General features: G+C 40.7%; 1 protein-coding gene across 1 annotated transcript in view; it reads right to left on the bottom strand.

Moving 5' to 3' along the window:
* dnajc3 (DnaJ heat shock protein family (Hsp40) member C3) overlaps positions 1–25758 on the bottom strand; it is a 49728-nt gene that overhangs the window by 3638 nt on the left and 20332 nt on the right. The window contains exons 5-10 of the mRNA XM_003218667.4: positions 17181–17333; positions 15999–16180; positions 13470–13589; positions 7975–8080; positions 7679–7799; positions 1015–1147 (exon numbers count right to left, since the gene is read on the bottom strand). Of these exons, the coding sequence (XP_003218715.1) occupies positions 1015–1147; positions 7679–7799; positions 7975–8080; positions 13470–13589; positions 15999–16180; positions 17181–17333 (815 nt within the window). The remainder of the gene's footprint in view (positions 1–1014; positions 1148–7678; positions 7800–7974; positions 8081–13469; positions 13590–15998; positions 16181–17180; positions 17334–25758) is intronic.

Genomic DNA, 25758 nt, shown 5'->3' with positions numbered 1-25758 from the left:
TGTTGATCATGCTAAACAAACATCTTCACTTTTTAGCTCACTGCAGCCAGTGATCTACATAATTTCCTCCTCATCCTCCTCCAGTTCATTCTTACTGAGCTCTGCTTCTGGGACACTGGCTTTGTTCTTTGCTAGCATTTTATTCACCCTGTAGCTGATGAGACTTTTTGGTGCTGTGCTCCGACTGATTTTGCTCTATGTTCATGATTAACGTAGCCTTAGAATGTAGTGTATTACACCGGAGGCTAGAGCTCATCTTACGGATGGTTGGCAAGATGTGTACAGGGCATTCTCGGATTTTATTTTGCACTGCATTATGGTGTCTTGAGATTTTTTTTAGACATACCATTTTCTTTTAAATTATATCCCTGCAATGTGGAATTTAACCAATGGCAGGCAGATCCCATACGTCTTTACTGTAGTGAAAAGACTTACACTCCTAGGTTGAAAAAGCTAAACATTTCCCATCCACCATTCAACAGTCAGAAGATCTTCATGTTCTAGTCATGCATTCATTATGTTTTGCAACATCAGGTTCGTGTATTTTGGGATACATGGACAGCTTTATTAATCCCCATATCAGTGGGGAATACATTCTCAGGCTTCATGTGTTTATGCAAAGCTATGGATAGTAGTGAACCTTACTGAAATTAAAAACTTCTGGCCAAAGAATGCCATAGAGGCCCATGGGAGAAAAATTCCTAGAGAGGACATATTTTGTCAAGACATAAGATAAACAATACCAGTCCTGCAAATATGGCAGTTGTACTATATATGCCTAGTCCTCAGCCATATTCTATGCAGTCTAAAGCCTTACTTTTTCTTTCCCTTTTTATATTTATAAAATCCAATCAAAATCCAATTTTAAACATTTTTGCTTAGTCACAAACTGCACAAACTCCCTATCACACAAATTTGTTACAAGAAGAAAGTAAGAATTCTGTGGATGGTTTTCTGGAAATAGGATGCAAATATGACAAAAAAGAAGGAATTTGTTCATTGTCAAGTGCTCACCTTTTAACACCCAAAATTTTGTAATAATCCCTCTTCTGAGACTGCTTGAGCATCCGCTGTGCTTTCTCTAGGTCATCCTGAAGTTGTTGGTCATTGTCACTATGCTCTTTAGCAGTTTCATAGTCCCGAATAGCTACCAGGAAAGACAATAAACAAGTCCTATTCAGCGATACATTTCAAATATTTAATCACTGTTCACTTCAATTACTTGAGCAAAGGAAGTGGTGGTCCATTAAATCTGTCTGCTGAATTTCAGAGAGCTTTCTCCAGAGGTAGAGAAATTATTCAGCCTTGCTAAACCCAATACTTTTGGAACTTAAAAGATCTATGGAAAAAAAAGTGGCAGCTGAAACTGTTCCATCCAGTCCATAATGATGATGGACAGTGGTTTACGACGAGGATAGTTTCCTTGGCTTTGGGTGGAAAAGGGTGAATAGGCTGGGTGTCATCTGCATGTTGATGGCACCAAAACTCCTGGTGCCCTCTCTCAGCAGTTTCATGTATATGTGAAACAGCATGGAAAATGAAATAGAAGTCTGCGGGATCCCACAGGACAATGGCCAGAGGCTTGATCAGGAATCCCCAGCACCACCTTCTGGGTTTACCCCTCCAGGATGGAATGGAGCCACTGTAAAACAGTGCCTCCAAGTCCCATCTCAGCAAGGCAGTCATCCACCAAGGCAACCAAAGTTGTCTCTGTCTCTTAACTAGGCCTGAAACAAGACTGAAATTGATCTAAATAATCAATTTCATTCAGAACCCCTGGAGTTGGGAGCCTACCACAAGTGCCAATAACCTGCCCAGAAATGGAAGACTGGACACTGTTAGATAATTGTTCTAAGATGGCCTTTTTAATGCAGGCCTTACAACTGCCTCCTTTAGGCGAGTTGGAATTCTGCCTTGTTCTAAGGACAACACCCTTCACCCTCTCTGTCAGTTCCTCTCTGGCCTGTTTGATTAGCTAGGAAGCCTGAGGACATTCCAAGGCTTCACAAATGGAAAAGTATCCATCAGCACTAGACAAACAGGAACCAAGGTTACATCCACTGGCAACTGTCAACAACAGCATCCAAGTCAGAGCAAATCTGAGCAATTTTATCTGCAAAGCAACGTGCAAATTCTTCACAGCGTGCTGTTGAGTGGTCAGCATTTTCCCCTTGATGACTAGTGTATAATACTCCTCTGATCACTTGAAACAGCTTTACTGGATGGTTCATTGTAGATGCAATGGTGGAAATAAAAATTTTATTTTTGCTGCCCTCATTGCCATGGAGCAGGCCTCCAAATATGCTCTAGCCCATGTTTTGTCAGATTTACTTAGAGGAGGCGTGAGCAAACTATGGCCCACGGGCCAGACACAACCCTCTGGGCCCTTATGTCCGACCCTCAAAATTTCCCCCATCCTCTGAGCATAAGGACTCAGTAGCCCACCACACAAGGGAGGAAGGTATACAGCAGCTGGGAGCCCTCTAGAGGAAGGTCGTCACCATCTTCCTTGGGTCTTCCTCCCTGAATAAGGAGGGAGGGAGGGAGGTCTTCTCTTGCCCCGATGCCAAGAGAAGCTGAGCCTAGGCAACGAGGCAAGTGGTGGGCGAAGAGGCTCCAAAGCCGCCTTGCCCACCTCTCCCTTCTCCCGGTGTCAGGACAAGGCGAGGCTCCTTCCTGATGGTGGCAGAAGGGAGAGGCAGGCAGGGGCCTAGTGACCTCCAAAGTCTCACCTTCCAGCATAAGGATGGGGCGAGCCTGAGGGTGATCCACCCCTGCCCCACCCCGCCCTCCAGTCCCGCCTCCTCCTTCCTTCCCTCCAGGTCTGGCCCCCAGGGCAAAATTTTTTGCCCATGCCTGACTTTTGACCAACGTTGCTCTAGTTTCTGTCTCACTCACTTTCTTACTACCAAGTCCCTGGAAAGACAGGAGGCTGCTTTAGCTCTGTAAGAGGGGATGCTCAGGAGCGGTTGATTCTACTTCCCTCATCACTTCCTCATTTTAGTGGTCAGTCAGAGCTTTGACAGAATCACCAGCCAAGGTGATAGGAAAGTCCCCTAGAGCCATCAGGAATCCATCCGGATCTATCAGCCTCCTGGGGTAGACCATCCTAATCAGTCCTCCGCCCTGTGGAGGTTCTGCATCCCAGTGAGTCTAAACTTGACCAGGTAATAATTGGTCCACAACAACAGAACTGTAGAGAGTTCTTCCACACCACAATCACCATCATCCCATCCTACACAGAAAACAGGGTCAAAGTGTGCCCAGCAGCTTGACCAAGACCAGACACCACTTGGGACAGATCCATGGTTGTCATGGAGGCCATGAAGTCCTGAGCCACTCCCAACAGGGCAGTCTCAGCATGGATGTTGAAGTTTCCTAAAACAAATAGATGCTGAGACTCTAACACTAACCCCGAGATCATTCCTGTTAGCTTAGGAAGGGAGACTGTTGAGCAGCAGGGTGGGTGGTACACTAACAGAATCCCTATTTAGTCCTGTTTACCCACCTTTAGGTATACACACTCAAACCCTGCCGACTGTGGTATGGAGTTAATGAGAAAACTTTTGAATGGACTCATTCTTGTATGTAAGAACAAAACAAGCAAAGTATCACACTGCAATTTTACTACCAAAAAGGTAGAGCTTTTAGAATCTATCAGCATCTTTAGTGCAAGACCAGAGCTGTACAATCAGACATAAAACGATGTGGTGGTAGGAATGGGGGTTCCAACAGGATGAAATGAGATGAAATGTCTTTTTGTAATTGTATGACTGCCAGCTACTAATAAACAGTATGCTTCAGTTTCCATTTCCATGCCCTTCACCACAGCCTGCTTTGTATTTTCAACGTAACACGTCTTTTTTCTGGTTTCTCTGCTTCTAATTTTGGAATATCTCATTATGGATCTCAAGACTTCTAGCTTTCCTAAGTAAGACAAAGTATTTGCATCAGATTATCTTCCAGCAGCTGCTCTCTCTCAGTAGGCATTACATTTATCTTTTTGTTGTTTCCGGGCATGCCGGCAGGAGATGGTGACCAATTTATATCACTTAGACACTCAGTGCCTCTGTGCAATTCCTTTTTGAAACTGAACTTTTTTTTAAAGAAGGGAAAAAGTGCTTCTGATGCCCCCATGATTTAGTACATCCATCCAGCAACCAGCCCAGTGCAAATCTGACTTTTCTTTCATTTTCAGTAGCCAGCTTACTGTGATGAGCCTCTGAAGTGCTTTGTCTGATACTGACTTTTCTTTTAAAATATCCTTTTGGCCATTCGCTTAGAAAGCCAGCGGGCGGTGGCTGTTCAAACCCATCATACATACTCAGTAGCTACATCTGAGTTGCAAAGAAAAACTCTAGAGACATTTCCATCCCACAGCTTTACTGCCCTCCTAATGTTAACCACTGGACAATCTCATTTGTTCCTTTAAAGCACATATTAATGATCACATAATGTATGAATACCCGCTGAAAGGATTCCTTTTTCTGTTCACTGCCACTGGTGACTGCAAGGCAGTACAACTAGAGGAGGTAAGGTTCTTTCATGCAGAATTATATATATTGACTCATTAGTGGCAAAGTGAAAGCAACTGGCATAAAGTGGTTGGTGGGCTAAGCCTGGGTCCATATCCCTGCTCACTGGGTGAATTTTGGCCAGTCATAATCTCCCACCATAATCTACTTCACTGGGTGGCGGTGGAGATAAAACTGGCGGTAAGGAGTGGAAAAGAACCATGGCTTTCTCAGATGGGCAGAGAATGAAATACCAGTTGTACCTGTTACATCTGTGTGCCCTCAAGATCACGATAATAACCCTAAATTTTCAGTGTGCTCCTTCTCTCCCCCCTCCTTCCTCTCTCTCACATACACCTTGAAGTTGAGGAGCCATACAGCTACTCTTCACTGAACGGTGGCGAGGAACTAGTACACAATATTTCCTAAATAAAATCCACTCATTTTCTCCTCCCATATGTCTCCTTCAAATGAAGAACTTCCAATTACTTCTACTACACACATTACCTGATCCACTGTTATTTACAAGTGCCTCAAAAGGAGGCATTTCTGAAAAGACACACCTTCTCAGAAAGCTATTTTTGCAAATGTCAACCCACAAATCAACAATTACACCATTCAATGCTCAGTACCATGATAAGAAACTGCTTTGCATATTTTTATCAGGGATCCCTAAATACTTAAGAAGAAACAGAACAACCATAACAAACTCCTTCGCAAGCACGACTGGTGGGGACGAGAGACAGGGCCTTCTCAGTGGTGGCCCCTCGGCTGTGGAACTCCCTCCCTAGCGATATTAGATCAGCCCCCTCCCTCCTAACCTTTAGGAAGAGAGTAAAAGCTTGGCTTCGGGAGCAGGCCTTTGATAAATAGCGCAGTGCAAAAAAATCTTTTAGCTGGAAATGGATTTTGGAACAGCTCTAGACCTTGTCTTTGGATGATGTGTCTCATTTTGGAATGTATTTTAATTATGTTTTATGTCTGTTTTAATTTTTTAGAATTCTATTTCATGTCTGTGTTTTATGCCTAAGGCACTGTATAAGTGCTATTTGTAAGCCGCCTTGAGTCCCCCTCGGGGTAGAGAAAGATGGGATATAAATACGGTAAATAAATAAATAATAATTAACAAACCAACATTTTAATTCTTTCTCCAAACCAGATAGCTGAACTAGAAGGCCCATATTCCTTTATAGTCTTCCATATTGCAGCCACACGTACATCTACTCCCATATTTATGAACCTGTGAAGCTTCAGAGTCCACCTCTTAGTTTTTCCCAACATCTATGCTAGACTTGATATATATTTTCCCAGAGTCAGAGAAAATGCTTGAGAAGAGCCTGGCCTTTTTTCCATGATGGCAGCCAACATCCTTGGCTTTCCCATTTTGTTCTTATACATTGATGGGTGATCCCTTAAGCCAGGCTGTTAATTGTTGAGTGATCTACAGACCAGGGAGAGTACATCCATCCTTTCTCTTCAAATTTTGCATTTAAAAGCAAAACCACAATGCTTGCAGCCATAAACAGCAATGAGAAAAAGGCAACCCTGTCCAAATGTCATCAGTCACAATACAATGCTTGTTAGAATATAAAAAGGCAGATCACAACAACAGTTCCAAGTAGTAAAATTGAAACTGGTACATTAATTTTGATCTAGATCCTGTGGTCTCACTTCATTTTGTACCATAATAAAAAAACCATCCACATTTTGCTTAACAAGCCAAGGTTTTTATACTACTCATCTCTCCGCTTTACAAACAAATGCCAGGGCAGGGATATAGTTGTGGGAGACGGGGGGGATGAGCATTGGCTCCCCAAAGGAGAATCATATCCCCATAATTAAACATGTCCATCAGCCCCCAAATTTCCAGCACTGCAAAGAATGACATCTTGAAAACCATTCACACCTGGAGCTATTAGCTATTTTTATGTTTCCTTGATAATTTGTCTTTCTCTTTCTTTTGGCTATCTTAAACGGTGAATTTCAAGTTTGAGGTTACTGCATTCCCAGAAATTTGGGAAGGAAAAAGTCATGGAAGGAGGCAGAATTGTTATTTGGGGGACAATGCCTTTGTTTTTCTCCTCCTAAACCCATCTGCTAGAGATGTTTCCATTAACATTAAGGCCTATCCATCCTGAGTTGACCATCACTGAGGAATAAGCAACTCTGGAACCCTCCTGGACTGCAAGTCCATAAGTTCCATTAAATAACAAGGGCATGTTTCCCACACTAGATACACAGGGCACATAAACTCTAATCACTTCTTAAAGGGTACAGCCTATGAGGGATAGGTAATGTGTGGCCTTCAACATGTTGGAATGCTACTTCTACCATTCCTCACTCTTTACCTTGCTACTAAGGGCCGATGGGAATTGCTGTTCAAAAGCATCTGGAAAGATCACCTGTTTCCCAGCTGTGCTTTAAGCAAAGTCCTTAGAACACAATACATTTATTTAATATCCTATAGGGCAATTTAAATCTTCCAATTTAAATTAAATCTCAGGAGCCAAATTCTGGAAATGGGTAGGGGCAACAAATGATCTTTCCAGAAGTTTTACTTGGAAACAATACTATCTGCCTGGAAGTAAGGCCCATTGGTTCATTAGGATTATTTCTGGATATGCTTCACTGTTTATATGAATAGAATCCTAAAATGTAAGCTACAAATTCAAGCACAACTGGCAAACTTGTCTCCTGAGAAGTAAGTCCCAATTTGGGTGGCAAAGGAGATTCATAATGGTGATTCTGACTGCTTTTCCAGCACAAATCATTGTAGTTTTCCCAAATATGACATGTACTGGTGGGATCCTCAACAGGGAAAAATTTAGCTACAATTAAGCAAGAAACTAAGAAGGTGGAGGGATAGAAAGGAAGAGGCCCAAAGAATCCTGAAGCAAACAACAGAAAAGAAGGGAAAGTTCCCATGGGGACTGATGAACATTGGTGGGAGAAGATCGCAAAGAGGACAGAAACCAGAAAACTTTCAACAAGTACATAGAACACATTCTGGGTGCAGCAAATCAAAGTGGGTTAAGAGTTAATGCAAGAGGAACCGAAGGACATAGAGACTTCTTAACCTTTGGGATTTCTCAGTAAAGTTGAACTTCATTGAACTCCACACACATACACACACAAACTGCTGCCCACTGTCTTTCAAATTTTACCTTCCTCATACTGCTCTTCAAGCAAGTACGCTTCAGCTCTGCTTTTCAAAGCATTCACGTTATCCGGTTCCAACGTCAGAACTTCTGTGCAAAGTCTGATGGCTTCTGTTGACTGTTGATTCTGGGAAGATCAGGAGGAAGCAATGAAGTCAGTGTTTGCTTTGGCCGAACCCCAGCTACTAGTCCCCATTTAAGCAGACCCACCAAACCAATGGGATTTACATTATTTCCTGAGCATCAGAAAACAGGTTGGCTTCTCTATTTGCTTCCCCCACAAAAAGTCAACTTATATTTACCTTTGAAAGGCAGTAGCATATTCTCTCTTTGGCTCGTGTGGTGTAAATAGGAACCTGTGTCTCTGTTTTCATCACTGTTTCGTATTTATCTATGGCATCTTGGTACCTTTTTACAGAAGGAGAAAAATTTCAATAGAGTAACAGCTTCTCATGGCATCCATTTTTAAGATCAATAAGGGAAGAAAATAAAAATCTTGCTGCTTCAGCAATAAAGTGCTGGGAATGGAGCTGGATCCTAGGGTAATCCAATGCCATCTCTGAATATTTGCAGGCCCAACGATAATAGGCACTGCAAAGTGGAGCTCGGGATCATTGGTCCTCAGTGCAATCCAACTGATTCCCAGAACGCTGCTCAAGTCATATGGCTGCAATCACATTTTCCCAGCAATAATGCAGCCTCTCAGCAAATTCAATGAAAAGTGCTTCTCTCAGGGAAAACATATGAATACCAATAGCTCTGCCTTTATTTAAACTTCACAGAGATACTGACTATGCCAGCAAGGGGATGTTGGGAGCTGAAGTCGAAAAATGTAGCATTTCAAGTCCTCAATAGATACTTCATTCATATAGTTTATAAACAAAACACGTATATACATCCTGAAACAAGAAGATAACTGGTGGTTCCCTTGTTCAGAGATAAAACACTGCGGGTTGAGCATCCCTTATCTAGAATGCCCAAATCCCAAAACTCTAAAATTACCCACACGGATTGTTGAGAGAGCGACATGTCTACTTTGTGATGTTTCAATTGATACAAACTTTGCTTCATGCACAAAATTATTAATATATTGTGCATAAAATGACCTTCGGGCTAAAGTGTCTATGTAGCATAAGTGAATTTCATGTTTAGACTTGGGTCCCATCTCCAAAATATCTAATTATGTACACATATCTCAAAATCTGGAAAAAAAATCCACCTCTGGTCCCAAGTCTTTTGGGTATGGGATACTTCACTTTGGAATTCCCTCCCTAAGGAGATTAGACTGGCCCCAACCCTGTCTGCCTTTATCAAACAGCTGAAGACATGGCTCTTTCAGTGTGCGTTTGAATAACCACCAACATGATAGACCCCTATCACCGATACATTGCTTCTTAGCACTTTATTTCCTTTCCTATTTACCCTATCCCACATTATCCCAGTTGACTCTCTGACACTTGTCCATGCACTTTATCAAAAAGCCTTGAAATCATGTATTTTTATATGCCTGACCCCTTTTTATCTATAGTGGTTGATGTTTGTATCATTACCTCATTTTGCTTGGTTATAATGTTGTTTTATTATATTATATTTTAATTGCTTATTTTATTTTATTGTTGCATCATTGTTTTTAGCTCTAGATGTTCGTGGTAATTGTTATATTTGGTTTCTACTTTGGGCTTGGCCCCATGTCAGTCCCTTCGGGGAGTCCCTTCGGGGAGATGGTGGCGGGATAGAAAAATAAAGTATTATTATTGTTATTAACATGTCTTATTGCTGGACTACAGGTGCAATGGCCAAATTATGACTCATGGTCCAGATCATACATTCAATGTTTTTCCTGGAGAAAGGATGGCAGCTCTGTACAAAAAATTAACCAAGAAATGGTCACACTATCTCAAAATGGGGCAAAGTTGTTTTGACACGAACTCAAAAAGGAAAAAAGTACTTTCTAACAGTGAGGAAGACCAGCTGCATTTAAATGCTACAGTTCTCTTTTCTTTTGTATTTAACAACCAAGAATTTGATGGTGCACATAACTGCAAAAAGTCACAGTTTATTTTAGAATATAGCCACCTTTGAGAAGGTTGAATTACATTGCAAAATACAGTTTTGACTCCTGACTACTGTCTGCATAATGGAGTGCCTTTCCCCAGTATCAAGGAATGCAACAGAAGTTAACGGTGGCTGCCGGTGCTTAGCATGTATTGCTCGTTCTTGCAGCAAAGCTTAGGGATTTGTCTCAACAATTGTTAAGCGCACCTAAAATGGAGGAGCTATGTTTGTTAATCAGCTGTCACTTCCACAGTGCCTAGAGCCAGCAGCAGAAGCTCCCGATGCACACAGAATAGAATATAAACTAATCAAAACTTCCAAAAAGAACAGACACTAAAGTGAAGTTCTATCACCAGAGACAGCTTCATTTGCCTGGTTCATCTGCCTGTTTAGTGTCCTTTGAAGGGCAAGCTTCTCAAAGCAGGGATGCAAGGTAATCAGAAACCAAATTTTCTATTTAGATAGTCAGAATTTTATTATTATGTGCAAGTGGACTAAAGGTTAACCTGTGCTTTACAAAGTGGTCAAATCATTGTTTGTGGTGCTGCTTATTTCATTAAACCACAGTTTAAACCAGGGTGAGGATCTGCCAGGAGTAGGGAGCAGCCAAGGGGAACCTGGAGGGCTGCATTCTCCCTGAAAAGTGGCATAAATTTTTGCTCCTCACACCCTTATGAATTTTGGGAGTGGCAATTTCACCTCGATTTTTGCATTCGATGGAACATTTGAGCCCCCCAAAGCCCCCCCCCCCCCCCGCCTCCCGCTCACCAAGCTGGAAGTAACCCATACATCTGCTGTGTTTGATGGAAAAGAGCCCTCTCTGGAATGCCAGGACAGAACAAAAATGGGGCAAAATCATTTCTGGTAATTATTCCAGAAAAATGTAGGACACACTCTCCCAGTTTCTAGATTAGAAAGACAATAGTTAATGCTCAGAAAATCAACAAAACCGTGATAAAACTAAAGTACTGAATAGATGCTTCCAATCTATTACGCGCAGCTGCACGGAAGAGGGAAGAAGCACGCTAACTGCGGCTTGCCAAGACCCATTTGTGTGGCATGAAACTATGGCACAATGTTGCAGCCAGGCCATGATCTGGGCCAATTTCACTCCCAACTTTTGGAAGCACTCTTTCTTTTGTTGTATGTCTCTTACAGAGTGCCATGACATTTGGAATGCATGCTGTGCGCATCATATGTCAACCCTTGTACTGCTTTGGTTTGATCTCATTTCCTTCCATCCCCATTCCTGAGCCCTAACAATCTGATGAAGATTTATTTACGAGCAGCTGCAGCATTTTATTTTCAAATGTGCTGTGATCTCCACATTTAAATGCTGAGACATTAAAATACTGTTTTAAATAAGAGATGGCATTTAGTGCTAAAACTAACAGCCCTGACACTTTAATTTACTGAGGAGATGAATAACTACATAACGCTTTCCACAGAGGCCAACCGGTAAACCTCTCTAATTACTCACAAAGTGAATCGATTTCCTTTTTGTATTTATCAGCAACTGGACTGATAACTATAGCTGTGCTTCCCGTTGCCATTTCTGCAGCACTCCAAGTTGCCAGCCCTGCCAGCACCTTTAGTTTTCTGTGCATAAATTGCTACAGAAATCACACCAGACTCGCAAAAAGTAAGACTTGGCCATAAGTCCTTTAAAAAAAAAAAGGGGGGGGTAGCCATTCACCAGACCTTCTGAACAACAGAGCTCTCTTATAATGTGAGCTCATTAAAAGCATTTTCATTTATACACAAAGAGCTCTGAATATCATAGAATTGCTTTAAATGACTTTACAATGCCTGCAAAAGTGTTCTCTTCAGTTCTCAAGCATTAATCTATGGTCAACTTCCGCTAGAAATTCCTCCAACAGAATCACACTAGTGGCAAACATAGAACACTTATCTAGGCATTTTCTAGTTCCTCTTAGAATGTTTTTATAGCATGCCTTGGCCAGAAACCCAAAACGGTATTCATTTTAGATGAGAAAAACAGGGCTCAAAATTACAATAAAATGTATTCTGCAAAAGGCTATGTAATCACATAATATTTGGGCTTACTTCATTTGCTTTTTTCCTCATTCTTTCCCATCTCTTTTTCCTTTGTGTGTCAGATGTTTTATGATTAAGTGTCTGTGGGTAGGGACTGAAGTGGGTAAAGCGCATGGCTGATAACAACATTTTTAAAGCTTTGAGTAAATAACAAGCAGCAGTAATTAAGCCTTTTGGAACACACTTAATCCTAAATCTTTATCGGTGGAAACTATATAGACCAGGGAGGATCCAATACAACCCTTGGGACTCCCAACAACCCCTGGGGGGAGAATTATGGTGAGCAGTATTTATTTTAAATGCTTTTATTTCAAGAATTCACCCTCCTGCAGCCATCCCACTGCAAGATTCTCCATCACTGGCTGTGCACACAGAGAGGGCCTGGCTTTGTCTCAATTGGTTCACTAATGAACTGTGCTGGTCTTGGTCAAGCTCCAAATGCACATAGCTACTAATCTTCATAAAATAACATTCAGAAGTTAAAAGGAAGAAAATGGACCAGATCCTTTTTCACATTACACAATTATAGCAAAATGATTTTACTTTGACTGCCATGACAGAATGCCTACAGAATCCTGGGACTTGTCGTTGCGGGAGGGACAACTAGAATCCCCAGGCAGGGAGCTTTCCTAGTGCCTCTGACCAAACTGCAAACCTCAGAATCCCAGAAGATGCAGTTAAAGTGGAATAAAAGTGTTAGAACTGTATAGCTGTTGTTGAGAAATCGGACTACTAAATTATGAATTATTATCTGTGGCTCCATTGAGATATACAGCCAGCACATATCGATTTTTTCTTTGCCTGCTAGCAATATTTCATTAATTTCATTGGAATTTTACCCCACCACAGCTAGGATTTCAGAAGATAACCTCACAATTACCATAATCCCACTAAAATGTCTACACACACTTAATAATGAAGCCAAAATGTCTGCCTCTTGGGAACCCACTCAGACTTGCTAATACCCATTGCTACCCATTGTTTCACCAGCACAGACTATTGTCCTCCCCAGGCTGGGGAAACTACCATCATTAGCAGCAATTACCTCAAACTCATTCACAATCTTTCCTTCACACACCCCATGAGAGGCAGAACTAGCAGTGGCCACAAAACCTCAAACTGAGCAATTTATTACATTTCCCTCCAAACCTGGAGGCCAATCGGCAATGACTGGCAGTGCATCCCAGCCAACCAGCCTGCAGCTCTCTAGCCTGCCACGACATGGACAAATCAGGGAAACAGAAATCCTTTGTTTCAAACTGCTGTTAAAAGGTTATACATATTTCTGCATGTTTGCATTGGGATATGTCAGTTCTTTGGAAGGCTATCTTCACTGACATCCTCTCTGGCCATTGAGAATAAAGCTTTGGATTTTGCTTTCAGCCCTTCTGTGTCCTTTGGCAGCTTGGCACTTCAAGTCCACAAACCCATAATTCAGTGGAACTTATATCACATAACATAGTCTGAAAGGGCTCTAGGAAGACAGAAGGCAGCACAGATAAAATATCTAAAGCATGGCTATTTTAACTGAGATATGACCTAATAAGGTTCTGCTCATATCACAGATCGTTTCTGTCCTCACTCAGAAAGAGACAACCAAGAGTAATATACACAACTTAGAAAGGAAAAGGTGACTATCACAGCCCCCACCCAGCGAACCCAAAACACAAAGTTAGCCCCTCACCTTTCCTCTCGGATAAAATCTTCTGCTGAAACAATCTGCTTATTGAGCTTCTTTATTCGTTTGTAGTGAGAAAAACATTCCTTGTGATCTTGGTCAAGTTTCAAACATTCACGCACTTCACTTTTCAGATAGGAAAGAAAAATAGGAAGAGAGTCAGTCTGGTTCTGTGAACAGGACCACAGACACAAGAGGTCCAAGTTCAGATATTACTCTAAAGCATATTCTGTATGTGTGTACTTTGTGCACCCTGGCATTCATTCCCCATCCCAGAAATGGGGATAGTGAGAATAAATGGAATGTTAACAGCATTAAAGCCCTCATACAATACAAGTGCCATGCAGCTTATAATAATAATAAAACTTTATTTATACCCCGCCACCATCTCCCCATGGGGACTCGGGGCGGCTCACAATGTTACAAAAGTAACAGCGCAAATACATTAACAATATACACAGTTTAAAACACAAGAAGATGATAAAACAGAAGTTAAAACAAAGGTTTATACAACAGTAATAATATCAAACAACCACCAATGCAATTCAGTCAACTTCAAAGGTGTGGGGGGGGGACTATAGCAGCAATATAAGATAAAATCATTAGATTAAAATACCCCGATGAAAGGAACCTAATAACATTCAGAATAGAATTATAATGAGGCTGGTCATCCAATAGATGTCTCTCCAAAGGCCAGCCCAAACATCCAGGTTTTCAATTGTTTCTTAAAGGATGGTAGGGAGGGCGCCAACCTAATCTCCCTAGGGAGGGAGTTCCAGAGCCGAGGGGCCACAGCCAAGAAGGCCCTCTCTCTTGTCCCCACCCAACGTAACTGTGAGGTAGGCGGAAGCGAGAGGAGGGCCTCCCCGGAAGATCTCAGAGATCGCTTAGGTTCATAGGGGATGACGCGGTCACAAAGACAGGCAAGTCCTGAGCCGTTTAGAGCTTTATAGGTAATAACCTGCACCTTGAATTGGGAATATTATCGGCAGCCAGTGAAGCTGCTTGAACAGGGGGGTTGACCACTCCCTGTAAGCAGCTCCAGTTAGTAACCTAGCTGCTGACCACTGTACCAACTGTAATTTCCGGACCGTCTTCAAGGGCAGCCCTATGTAGAGCACGTTACAGTAATCTATCCTTGAGGTAACTAGAGTGTGGACCACCGTGGGCAAGCCAGACTTCTCGAGGTATGGTCACAGTTGGTGCACAAGTTTTAATTGTGCAAAGGCCCTCCCAGCCATTGCCGACACCTGAGCATCAAGTGACAGCGATGAATCCACAAGGACCCCCAAACTGCGGACCTGCGCCTTCAGGGGGAGTGTGACCCCGTCAAGCACAGGTAGCCACGCTATGCCCCGATTGGTCAAACGGCTGACCTGGAGGACCTCTGTATTATCAGGATTAAGCTTCAGCTTGTTGGCCCTCATCCAATCCATCACAGTGGCCAGACACTGGTCTAGGATCCAAGGGGCTTGGAAGTAGGTGGAAAGGAGTAGTGGAGTTGAGTGTCATCTGCGTAGAGATGGCACCAAACTCCAAAACCCCGGATGACCTCACCCAGCGGTTTCATGTAGATATTAAAAAGCATGGGGGACAGAATGGAACCTTGCGGGACCCCACAGGTCAAAGGCCAGGGGTCCGAGCAGGTGTCCCCCATCTTCACCATCTGGGATCGGCCCTCCAGGAAGGACTGGAGCCACTGCAAAGCAGTACCCCCAAAGCCCATCCCGGAGAGCAGTCCCAGAAGGATACCATGGTTGATGGTATCGAAAGCCTCTGAGATGTCTAAGAGAACCAACAGGGACACACTCTCCCTGTCAAGCTCTCTATGGAGGTCATCCACCAAGATGACCAGAGCCATCTCAGTGCCGTGACCAGGCCTGAAGCCAGACTGGAATGGGTCAAGATAATCGGTGTCAGCCAAGAATCCCTGGAGTTGAGAGGCCACCACTCGCTCCAGAACCTTGCCTAAGAATGGGAGGTTTGAAATTGGTCGATAGTTCGATAGAATAGAGGAATCAAGGGATGCCTTTTTTAGAATTGGTCTGATAGTTGCCTGTTTCAGGCTGGATGGAAAATGCCCTTGTTCCAGTGAGGCATTGATAATCCTCAAAAACCAATCGACCAACCCCCCAGCTTATGGATAGTAATACTTTTCAATGAATATCTTGATGAAAAAAAAACTTGTTTTCTCCAGCTCAAGTGAACAGATATTTCCTGCCTCTGTTTTTCTTAATGTACTCCAGAGGAAGTGTTTCAATTTTATTTACATAATCGTGGAGTTTATACATTGGACAGGTGCACACACATGAAGCAGAGCTCTTTTAATCATTTACCCACGTTTTTTTTTTACTATATGGTTTACATTTACTAAAGGATTGTGGCCATTTTCATAGATATCTGCAGACAGGAATCCTCCAGTTATTGCTTGAAAGCGCACACACTTTCCTGTGTATCTTTTTTGGCCTTTCCTAAACTGAACTGAAGATTCCCCCAAGAGGACTCTCCCAGCAATCAATACAAATGTGACATTACCTTAGAGACAGTTCGTGGTCCCCAAGCTGATAGTATATAGTGCTGATTTTATAGAATGCTTCAGTATTGTCACTCTTCAATTTGGCGGCGGCTTTTAAGTCACCAACGGCTTTCCCTGGTTCCCCTTCTTTGATATAGCAATCAGCTCGAAGTTCCCGCAGCTCTGCATCCCAAACACAAACCTTGAAAAACCAAAATGAAAGCAAGACTTTGGTCCAAAGCCTTTTCTTTTTAATAAAGAAGAATGTGCACTGCTGGATGTTTTTGCCTAAGAGTAGATAATGTTCTGTTTGCAAATATATTATCTAATATATTACCACATCTAGTAAAGCAAGAACTGGAATGTGTGGTTCTCCAGTGCTTGTACACATCCCTCCCCAGACCAGTCAATTATGAGGGATCATGGGAGTTGCAATCTAACAATATTCAGAGGGCTGCATGGTCTCCACCCTGTTGTAAAGACAGTGACAGATAAGATGTATTAAATATTCTGTAGATTGCTAAAACCATACCTGTGTGTCAGCATGGGACCTGTACCAAAAATAACAGAAGTTTTGCATTTTTAAGTGGTCATTGGAATCTGTGTCCATATTTTCAGACAATACAGTAGAGTCTCAGTTATCCAACATAAACAGGCCGGCAGAACGTTGGATAAGCGAATATGTTGGATAATAAGGAGAGATTAAGAAAAAGCCTATTGAACATCAAAATAGGTTATGATTTTACAAATTAAGCACCAAAACATCATGTTATACAACAAATTTGACAGAAAAAGTAGTTCATTACACATTAATGCTATGTAGTAATTACTGTAGTTACAAATTTAGCACCAAAGTATCACAATGCATTGAAAACATTGACTACAAAAATGCATTGGATAATCCAGAACGTTGGATAAGTGAGACTCTACTGTATTCCACAACAGGGATTGTATGTGTTCAAAACCACCACCACCACCACCACTACATCTCACACTATGTATGCATTACACCAGAGTCAATTACCAGATTTCAGCCATAGTGGAGTACAGAACTAGAAGTTTTCTAGGGCTACAAGCTCCGCTAATTTGAAAATTTATATGACATGATATAAAAAATGAGAATTTATTTTGTGAAGTTGCTCATCTGACACCCTCAGAAATCACATTTATGTCTCCGTTGCAGTTTATATTCTGGGACTCACATTTAGAATTTCATCCAATAAACCAATAGCCGAATAGTAATCTCCCTGGAGATATGCAGATTGCGCTTGGGAATGTAGGTGCTTCATTTCATTGGATTTCATTAACTGGGAGCGGGCTTCTGCTTGTTCTTTGTCACTTGAACTAGATTGGAGCTGTAAACAAAAGATAAACAACAACAAAAATGGTTACACCTTGAAACCTAGACATCTGACAAGTCATTATCTTACCGCACTGAACAAGGCAAAAAATATGCCACTTTACTCATTTGAAAAAAATGTACAGAGGAAGAATCCTTTTATTGACTCGGCAATCCAGGCAGAGTTCAGACACATATGTGGAACTCCTGCCTATCCTGTTCAGTTCAACAGAAAATATCTGTTTAAGATTGGGAAAACCCAAACAGAGAAGTTTTATCTGTGTTCTTCAGACCATAACCACCAGTTTTCATCTGGTATTTTTTATATTTTCATTCTTTTTTCTAACTGCCGTAACCATGAATCCATATTTCATATCCTTCTATTATTTCATTCTTTAAAATTCTAGTAAGCTCACAGTTTGGCTGCAAATCTCCCAGAATGGATATCTTTTGAAGGACTATGCAAAGGCAGATATTCTGAAGCTTCCTTGGTTCACACATGATCAATTCTGCACAGCCACAGTAATTTCCCCCTTCTCCCATATAAGCACATTCTTCTCCAAAAACAAATGATGGCAAATAATTTCACTGAAAGAAGACGCACTTACAAGGATACTTACACTGGACAATGGGGTCCTTTTGGATGCCATGGCTTTAGGAAGGGGATTGCTAACTTAATAACTCAAGGTTAGAGGAAGAAAACATTAATTGGGTGTTGATTCTCTTATCATCCTAGATATAAAGGAGGAATATAATATCAATGGGAAATACTTGCCTAGATTTTGTGAACGGTGGATATTGCAAACCCTATTACTGTATTTTCAATGCAAACCCTTATTATGGGAAGAACAACGGAGATACTGAGAAGAGGGTATAGCCTGGATAGAAGTCCTAAGTGAAGAAATGAAACTGTAGATAAGAGGAAACTGCAGAGTGTTCCCTCACTACTTCGCGGTTCGCTTCTTGTGGATTCGTCTTTTTGCGGTTTTTCAATAAACTCTAAAAGACTATTATAAATCATAAAAAATTACAATTTACAGCCTAAGGAAGGGAGGAAGGAGAAGCCAAAGGGAGAGAAAAGGAACCCAAGCGGCAACGGGAGGAGGCGGCGATTTATCAACTCACAATTGGTTGATAAAGACTTAAAATTGTGTATAACTACTAAAATAATGTATTAATATTAAAATAAATATAGTGTCCCTACTTCACGGATTTTCACTTATTGCAGGTGGTCCTGGAACGTAACCCCCGCGATAAGTGAGGGAACACTGTATATCGGTTCTGACAATATTATGTGCTTAATAACATACAGATTATATGCAAGGAGAACAAGAAAATTAAAGTAGTTTAAATGCACTCAAAGCAGCATTGGTAGATGGGAGAGTGGAAGGAGAAACTTCACATTGAAGCCTTGGAGACTTTTCATGAGTTGCCTGTAATAGGATTTGAGCCCAGGTGCAGGATGGTGTTGGAGACACACCTTGGTACCTGTAGGGCCGATCTTGGATTGGACAGTCTCCAGTGGGGCAAAGTAAGGAAAGGGTCCTATTTGGACACCATAAAGGAGTTGGGCCATTGACTTGGCTTCAAAAAGTTTGAATGCCGCAGGTACAAAGTGCCCCCCTTTTGACATCAGGTATTTTAGTATGGCAGACGAACTCCTTTGTGCATTCTCAGCCAAATAATAATAATAATAATAATAGTAATAACAATACTTTATTTTTATACCCCGCCTCCATCTCCCTGAAGGGACTCGGGGCAGCTTACATGGGGCCAAGCCCGGATAAAACAGCAAACAAACATACATAACCTCCATGTGCTTTTCTGCTGCCGGAAGAGTGGAGGAGTACTCCCAAATATTTGAAACAAGGGACCTGTTCAATATTGTTTCCATCTCTAATCCAGTGGTGGAACTTAGGTCTTTTGGCAAACACCACAATTTTCGTTTTGTGATAGTTGAGATGTAACTGATCTTCCCTACAATATTGTGCCAATGTTTTATTTTCTCCCAAAACTAATTCACCAGGTTTTAGTAGTAGAGGGCACAGCAACCCCTTGACAAAAGAAATATTTGCTGGGAGGGTCCTACTGGTTGGCCCTAGTCCTCACCTGGATCTCAGAGTGCACTGGAAATGAAAAGGGCCCAGTTATTAAGGCTAAATTACATGCTATTTGCCTGTAATGACCAAACAAGCTTTGGGAGAATACTGCGGTGTCAAAAGCAAAACAATTATGTACATGACAGGAGAAAGGCAAAGGATATGTTTTCTAGAGAACATGGTCTGTTGAATTTTGAAAAAGAGAATTACACTTGGGAAAGAAGTTGAAATAGAAATCTCTTTCATTTACTATGAGAGAAAATGAGAAACAATGAAATGTCACTAAGTAGTTTCATGACTACTCCTTCATGCTATGAATTAAAAATTACAAATTAGAATACTCCAAGCCTTTGTCTATCAGAGTGAAGGTCTGGCCTTCCGAAGAAATGTTGTGAAGCAACTGCAGATTCTAGAATGGAAATCATTTCCTTGCCTCCAATGTTGTGAATCCTACTGAAGGACCCTTCCACACAGCCATATAACCCAGAATGTCAAGGCAGACAATCCCACAATATCTGATTTTGAACTGGGTTATCTGAGTCCACATTGTCATATATTCCACTTCAAAGCAGATGATGTGGGATTTCCAGCCTTGATATTCTGGGTTATATGGCTGTGTGGCAGGGCCCGAAGACAAGAAAGAAACCAAAGCTACCAGAAGTTGAATTATCTAAGGGCCCTTCCAGACAGGCCCTATATCCCAGGTTTTCTGTTTATCCCAGATTATCTGGCAGTGGGGACTCTTATAATCCAATTTAAAGCAGAAAACCTGTCTGGAAGGACCCTCAGGCACAAAATGGGCAAACCTGGCATTATTGTTGTTTTTGACCAATATTTTTTCAAAGTCAGGAAACATCAGGTATTACCATGCTTGTTTTATACTTTTATATATTCAATCCCATGTATTTCACCCATGAACCTGCTCACCAGGCACAAACAGGTTACTTTTGCCCCTATACCATGATTAATATATTTATGTATTGCACTTGTACAAATAATAAATGATTATAGAGCTTTCCCCCACATGCAAAGCTCGCATCCTTAAAAGGAATCTTTATTATTTCCATTTATGTAAATATATTTATCATGATTACAGAAACACTTGTATGCTAACAAGAAAACAAACAAGGTCATGAATCTTGTTTACTCGCTGTACTACTCAAATACTAACCAGTGCTATCACCAAGAAAAGAAACAAAGGGAGGATAAAGATAAAGAGGAGGACAAGAAACAGCTGCTTCAATGGCAGAAACAGGGAAATATCTTGAGTTCCAGAAATTCATAGCAGCTCACTTCTTAAGTCTCAGCGACAGAACAGGTCTAACTGACAACCTGGTGTGACTGTCAAGGTGAGACAAGAATCCAGAAGAAACTATTTTGTTGATCAGAAACTCCCTCCAAGGAGTGTGGACCAGATCCATCTGTGCTATCATTTACTGTCAGCTGCTATGTTCGGCATTCCAACAAGCTTTGAGAAAATGTACTGTTTTTACGCCTCACTTTTTAATGAATGTTTTAAATTGTTTTTAATTTTACAGGCAGTATAACAACATTTGACTATAGCTTATTCTTGTATCTGCTTTTTATCTGTATTTGTTCTAATATATTAGTTACCTATCTCTAACTTTAAGAACATGCAGGCTGAAAATGCAAAGTGATCAAAATCAGTATCACAAAATCTAAAATTCATACGTAAGGCTTAATGCTGGAGGTAAAGATGAGACCTATTTTTTTTTAATGAAACAATGTTTTGGTTGTTTCACCAGACATTGGGAAGAGAAAGAGAGGGCCTTCTCTACAGTGGCCCCCCGATTCTGGAATGCTCTCCCCAAGGAAATAAGACAAGCATCCACTTGGTTAATTTTTAGAAAGGAGCTAAAATCCTGACTATTTAAGCCAAGTGGCTAGACTCTATCTATTGGATAGGACTTGAATGACCATGAGACTGTAATCATAAGTGCTGGATTGTTGGATAATAGGAATGACTGGTTTAAACAGTGATATATATCTAGATTGTTTTAAAGGACAAATAGCTTTTGTTATTTATTAATACCTATATTGTTTTAAATTGTATTAAGTTGATAACTGTTTATTGTTCATTATTGTTTATCTTTGCTGTATACTATTTTGTATCTGTTATTTATTGTAAGCCATCCCGAGTCCCTTTGGGAAGAGAGTATGAGGTATTATTATTATTATTATTATTATTATTATTATTAAAAGAAACAATTTTTCTTGTGCATGTAGAAGTGGTAAAAGAGCCCCATTCTCCTACTGCCCACAAACAGTAGGATATGTTAAACATTAGAGGCCCCTTCCAAACAGCTGAATAAAATCTCAGATTATTTGCTTTGAACTGGGTTATATGGCAGTGTGGACTGAGATAACCCAGTTCAAAGCGGATATTGTGGGATTTTCTGCCTTGATATTCTGGGTTATATGGCTGTGTGGAGGGGCCCAGAGATTGGAGCGACTTGGGTGCAGGAACAATGCCTAAACCATAGCTATCAAAAACAGATTGCAAAAGAAAAGCCATAGCTGGTGCATGATACAGAATTCTGGAGGTTTGTCCCAAAAATTAACTTTCTCTAACTCTGAGGTTATGATGAGAGAAATTACGGACACAATTCAGCCACAAGGACCAATTTCTAGCTTTGACTATGAGTATGTTATTATTATGCAATATAAACAGTTCTTATCTCCATCAGCAATTCTAATATTTCTACCATGTATGAGTTTGTAGGCTTCTCTCAGGAAATATATTCTTTTCTTTAAAATGTCATACTAAGAAATCATTGCCATGATCATCAAAAGTTTGTAAACTTAAGCTTTTTGGCCATAAAAATAATGATGCTAGCAAAACTTATGGCTATAAAAATATACTGCAGTGACCTCCCCTATAGCAAGATAATGTAGGTGATAAAAAAAACATTCAGTACAGCTTAATTAGTGGTTTAACACTAGTATAAAACAGATGAGATGCAAATGGTCAAAATGCTTTTAAAGGAGATTTGTGTGCACAATTCATCTAAACTTTATGAATTTAGCTTGCTTTCTTAAGCCAAAAACACAGCTACATGCATTGAATTTTACAGTTTGTCACACTGAGCTTTATCAGCTTACATCTCCAGTCGGCATGCTTCTAAGGTTCAAGATGGGTAATTTATCCATCTTTATAGCTAACTCATTTTATAACCCACAGCGCTATGTTTTTTTAAGATCCATAATACAACACCAGGCACAATAGAAGTTGTTTAATCAAATTCTGAAAGAAGATTCTTTAGAAAAAATTTCTTTAGATAATTTAAAGGAAAAAGCAATGTTTTGTAAATATACATTTTGGTAATACATTCTGCACTGTTTTTAAAATATTCAATTAAATTTTAAAACAAGGGGTTAATATGAAAAAATAAACATATAAACAATATAAAACCCTATTAGTAGCAGTAGTAGTATTTATACCCTGCTTTTTCTCTGCCAAAGGAGACTCAAAGCAGCGAACATTAAAAATATGTTTGAATTAAAACCTAACACATAGAAATTTAAAAATAAAATTAAACATATATAGTTAAAACCAATAAAACCATTAAACAGATCTAAACTGCACAGAAAATTACACATGCACATATCTATATATCACTATTTTTATCTAAAAGAACAGCCCTTACAGCTTGGACCAAATGTTTTCTTCTCACATTGACAATTCTAGGCATCCATGTTTTGTGGTGATTCTGTATCTGCCTGTGGATTTCCTACAGATGTGTATTTGGCTACCATAAATAGGTTTGGGCTCCGATGTAATATGACTTGTTTTATGTTAGTAAGTCCACATTATACTACTGCATTACTCCTTCCAAAGAGACCTAGTTGACCAATGAGAGAAGAAAAAGTAGACTAGACAGGCATTTGATCTAAGCTGTAAAAATACAGGTGTGTATTTGTGTGTAAGTTTATGTGTAAAGGGAGGGAAGGAGTGTGCTTAAGTTATCTGTGCATATCAGGTAAGAGGAATACTTATATGACCAACAATTCCCCCAATTCCTTATGAGACCCAGCTGAGAGAAGTTGAAGACCAAAAGCATTGGTGAGGATGGATGGCATTTGGTTGTTTACTCCTGTTGATTGCTTGCTGTTAAAACAGATCATGTGATGCCCACTCAACTGACCACTTGATGGTCATCCAGTCACATGAAACTGAGCCCTAAAATGAACGAAACTGAAAACAGTAGCAACTGGGACTAACTCACACCATTATGATACACTTGTCACAAAAACATACTTTTGTCATTTGATTGCTCCTGTAATGCATTCATCAGTAGTCTTACTTGTACAATCATGGTTATGACTTTGCTGTCTCAATCCTCACAGTTACTGGTTACAGTAAGTTATTGGATACACCTGCTAAGCCCTAGGTTATCTCTACATTTCCTGTGTAAACTTGTACCTGGAACCAGTCCTATGAGAAATTCTATACAGAATGCTGCTGAAAGGTGAGGCCCTCTGGGCATTTGGACTGGTCCTTTGAACCAGCATGTTTACCTTATGATTAAGGGAACAAAAGGGATAGTTTTGCTGCATCATATTCTTCTCAACTCAGGCCCCTTCCACACAGCTGTATAACATCTCACATTATCTGCTTTGAACTGGGTTATATGGCAGTGTGGACTGAGATAACCCAGTTCAAAGCAGATATTGTGGGATTTTCTGCCTTGTTATTCTGGATGATATGGCTGTGTGGAAGGGCCCAAAGTGTGTGATACCATTTGTGATAGCTGCTGCACTTGGGGTACCACAAAGTCATTGTATGTAATATATGCCCGCGTTCCTGTGGTCTGAACATCTGCCTAACTCTGGTATGTATAGCCTGAGGAGAAAACATTCTTGTTTTAACCGTTTGTCCCATAATTCCTTAGCTGCTGGTCCTCATGGTAAATAAGTGGTTCTCAACCTGTGGGTCCCCAGATGTTTTGGCCTACAACTCCCAGAAATCTTAGTCAATTTACCAGCTGTTAGCATTTCTGAGAGGTGAAAGCCAAAACATCTGGGGACACATAAGTTGAGAACCACTGTGTTAGATATTTATCTACTATTATCACCTCACCGACTTCATAACGAAACCCCTCTCTTTCGTTGGTTGTTATTTAGGTATTATTAAGGTACTAAATTCTGTACTTGACTGGTTGTTCATATGCCACTGTTCTAATATTGTACAGGCAGTCATTGAGTTACAAACACCTGACTTACATCCAACTGCTAGATACAAACAGGGGTGAGACAACAGGAAGTGAGAGGAAATCTATCCCTAGGTAGGAAAATTCACTCCTGGAAAGAGTTATCATGGAGGAAAAAAGTCTCCAACTGAAGTTTTATCACCACAACAACTCAAAATGTTCAGAATTTTATTTGAAAGGAGACAGAAAGTGAGGTGAAATCTTCTGAACAGGGGCACAGACAACAAACTAAACATTACAGGGGTGTTAACTCTTCCTCGTGCTATCCAATTTTTTAAAAAAAATGGAATTACACTTAAAATGTACCTATTTCAATTTACATACAACTTAGGAACAAACCTACAGTCGTAACCCGCTGGCTGCCTTTATCTATGATTCTAGGGGTCAGTGGGTGGAAATTGGCTCTTGAATATCAAAAATCTGGAGCTATACAGAGTGGATCTGGGTTTCAACAGTCCACTGTGAGTAGACATGGGATTTTGGTGCAGTGGTTTCATTCTGAGAAGTAATGCATCACCAGAAGTCTCGGGTATGCTGGATGGATTTGGAGGACCAGATAGACCCATGCAACCTTGACCATGATGAGCATGTATAAAATGCAAAGAAAAAGACCTTCTGCCTTTCCAAAACATAAAGTGCTCCCTGCAGGCACTGAGAAGCTCATTCATCTGAGTCTGGAGCAGCCATCAAAGCAATTTTCTGGAATCCAGCTCAGATACAATAGCACAGTATTTAGGAAGAGGGTGCACTGACAAAGTATAAGCACCCTTCACCTCAAGTCTAGAGACCGGGGCCTAAAGATGACACCACTTTCCAAGCTGACTCTAAATTAAAAAAATTAAAAGGAGCAGAAGCAAACCTTTCCAGCTTTCTGAAAACCCATGGTTTTGTGGATTGGGGCCATGAAACTGAAAACCTATTTGAAAAGAAAAACACTGGATACAGTGTATCTCAGAGACTGCAGTGGAATATAAGAGAAACAATGATCGTGTAAGCAAGTATATTGTTGCCATGGATATAGGTTTAAATGCCACAAGGAGAGCAGACACATTGAACAGATATATCTGTCTTGAAAAAGGCGTATTATTAAGAAATTGAGTTCAGAACTGGA

The sequence above is a fragment of the Anolis carolinensis genome, chromosome 3, assembly GCF_035594765.1.
Source record: "Anolis carolinensis isolate JA03-04 chromosome 3, rAnoCar3.1.pri, whole genome shotgun sequence".
NCBI lineage: Eukaryota > Metazoa > Chordata > Lepidosauria > Squamata > Dactyloidae > Anolis > Anolis carolinensis.
This window is presented reverse-complemented; position numbering and strand designations above follow the sequence as displayed.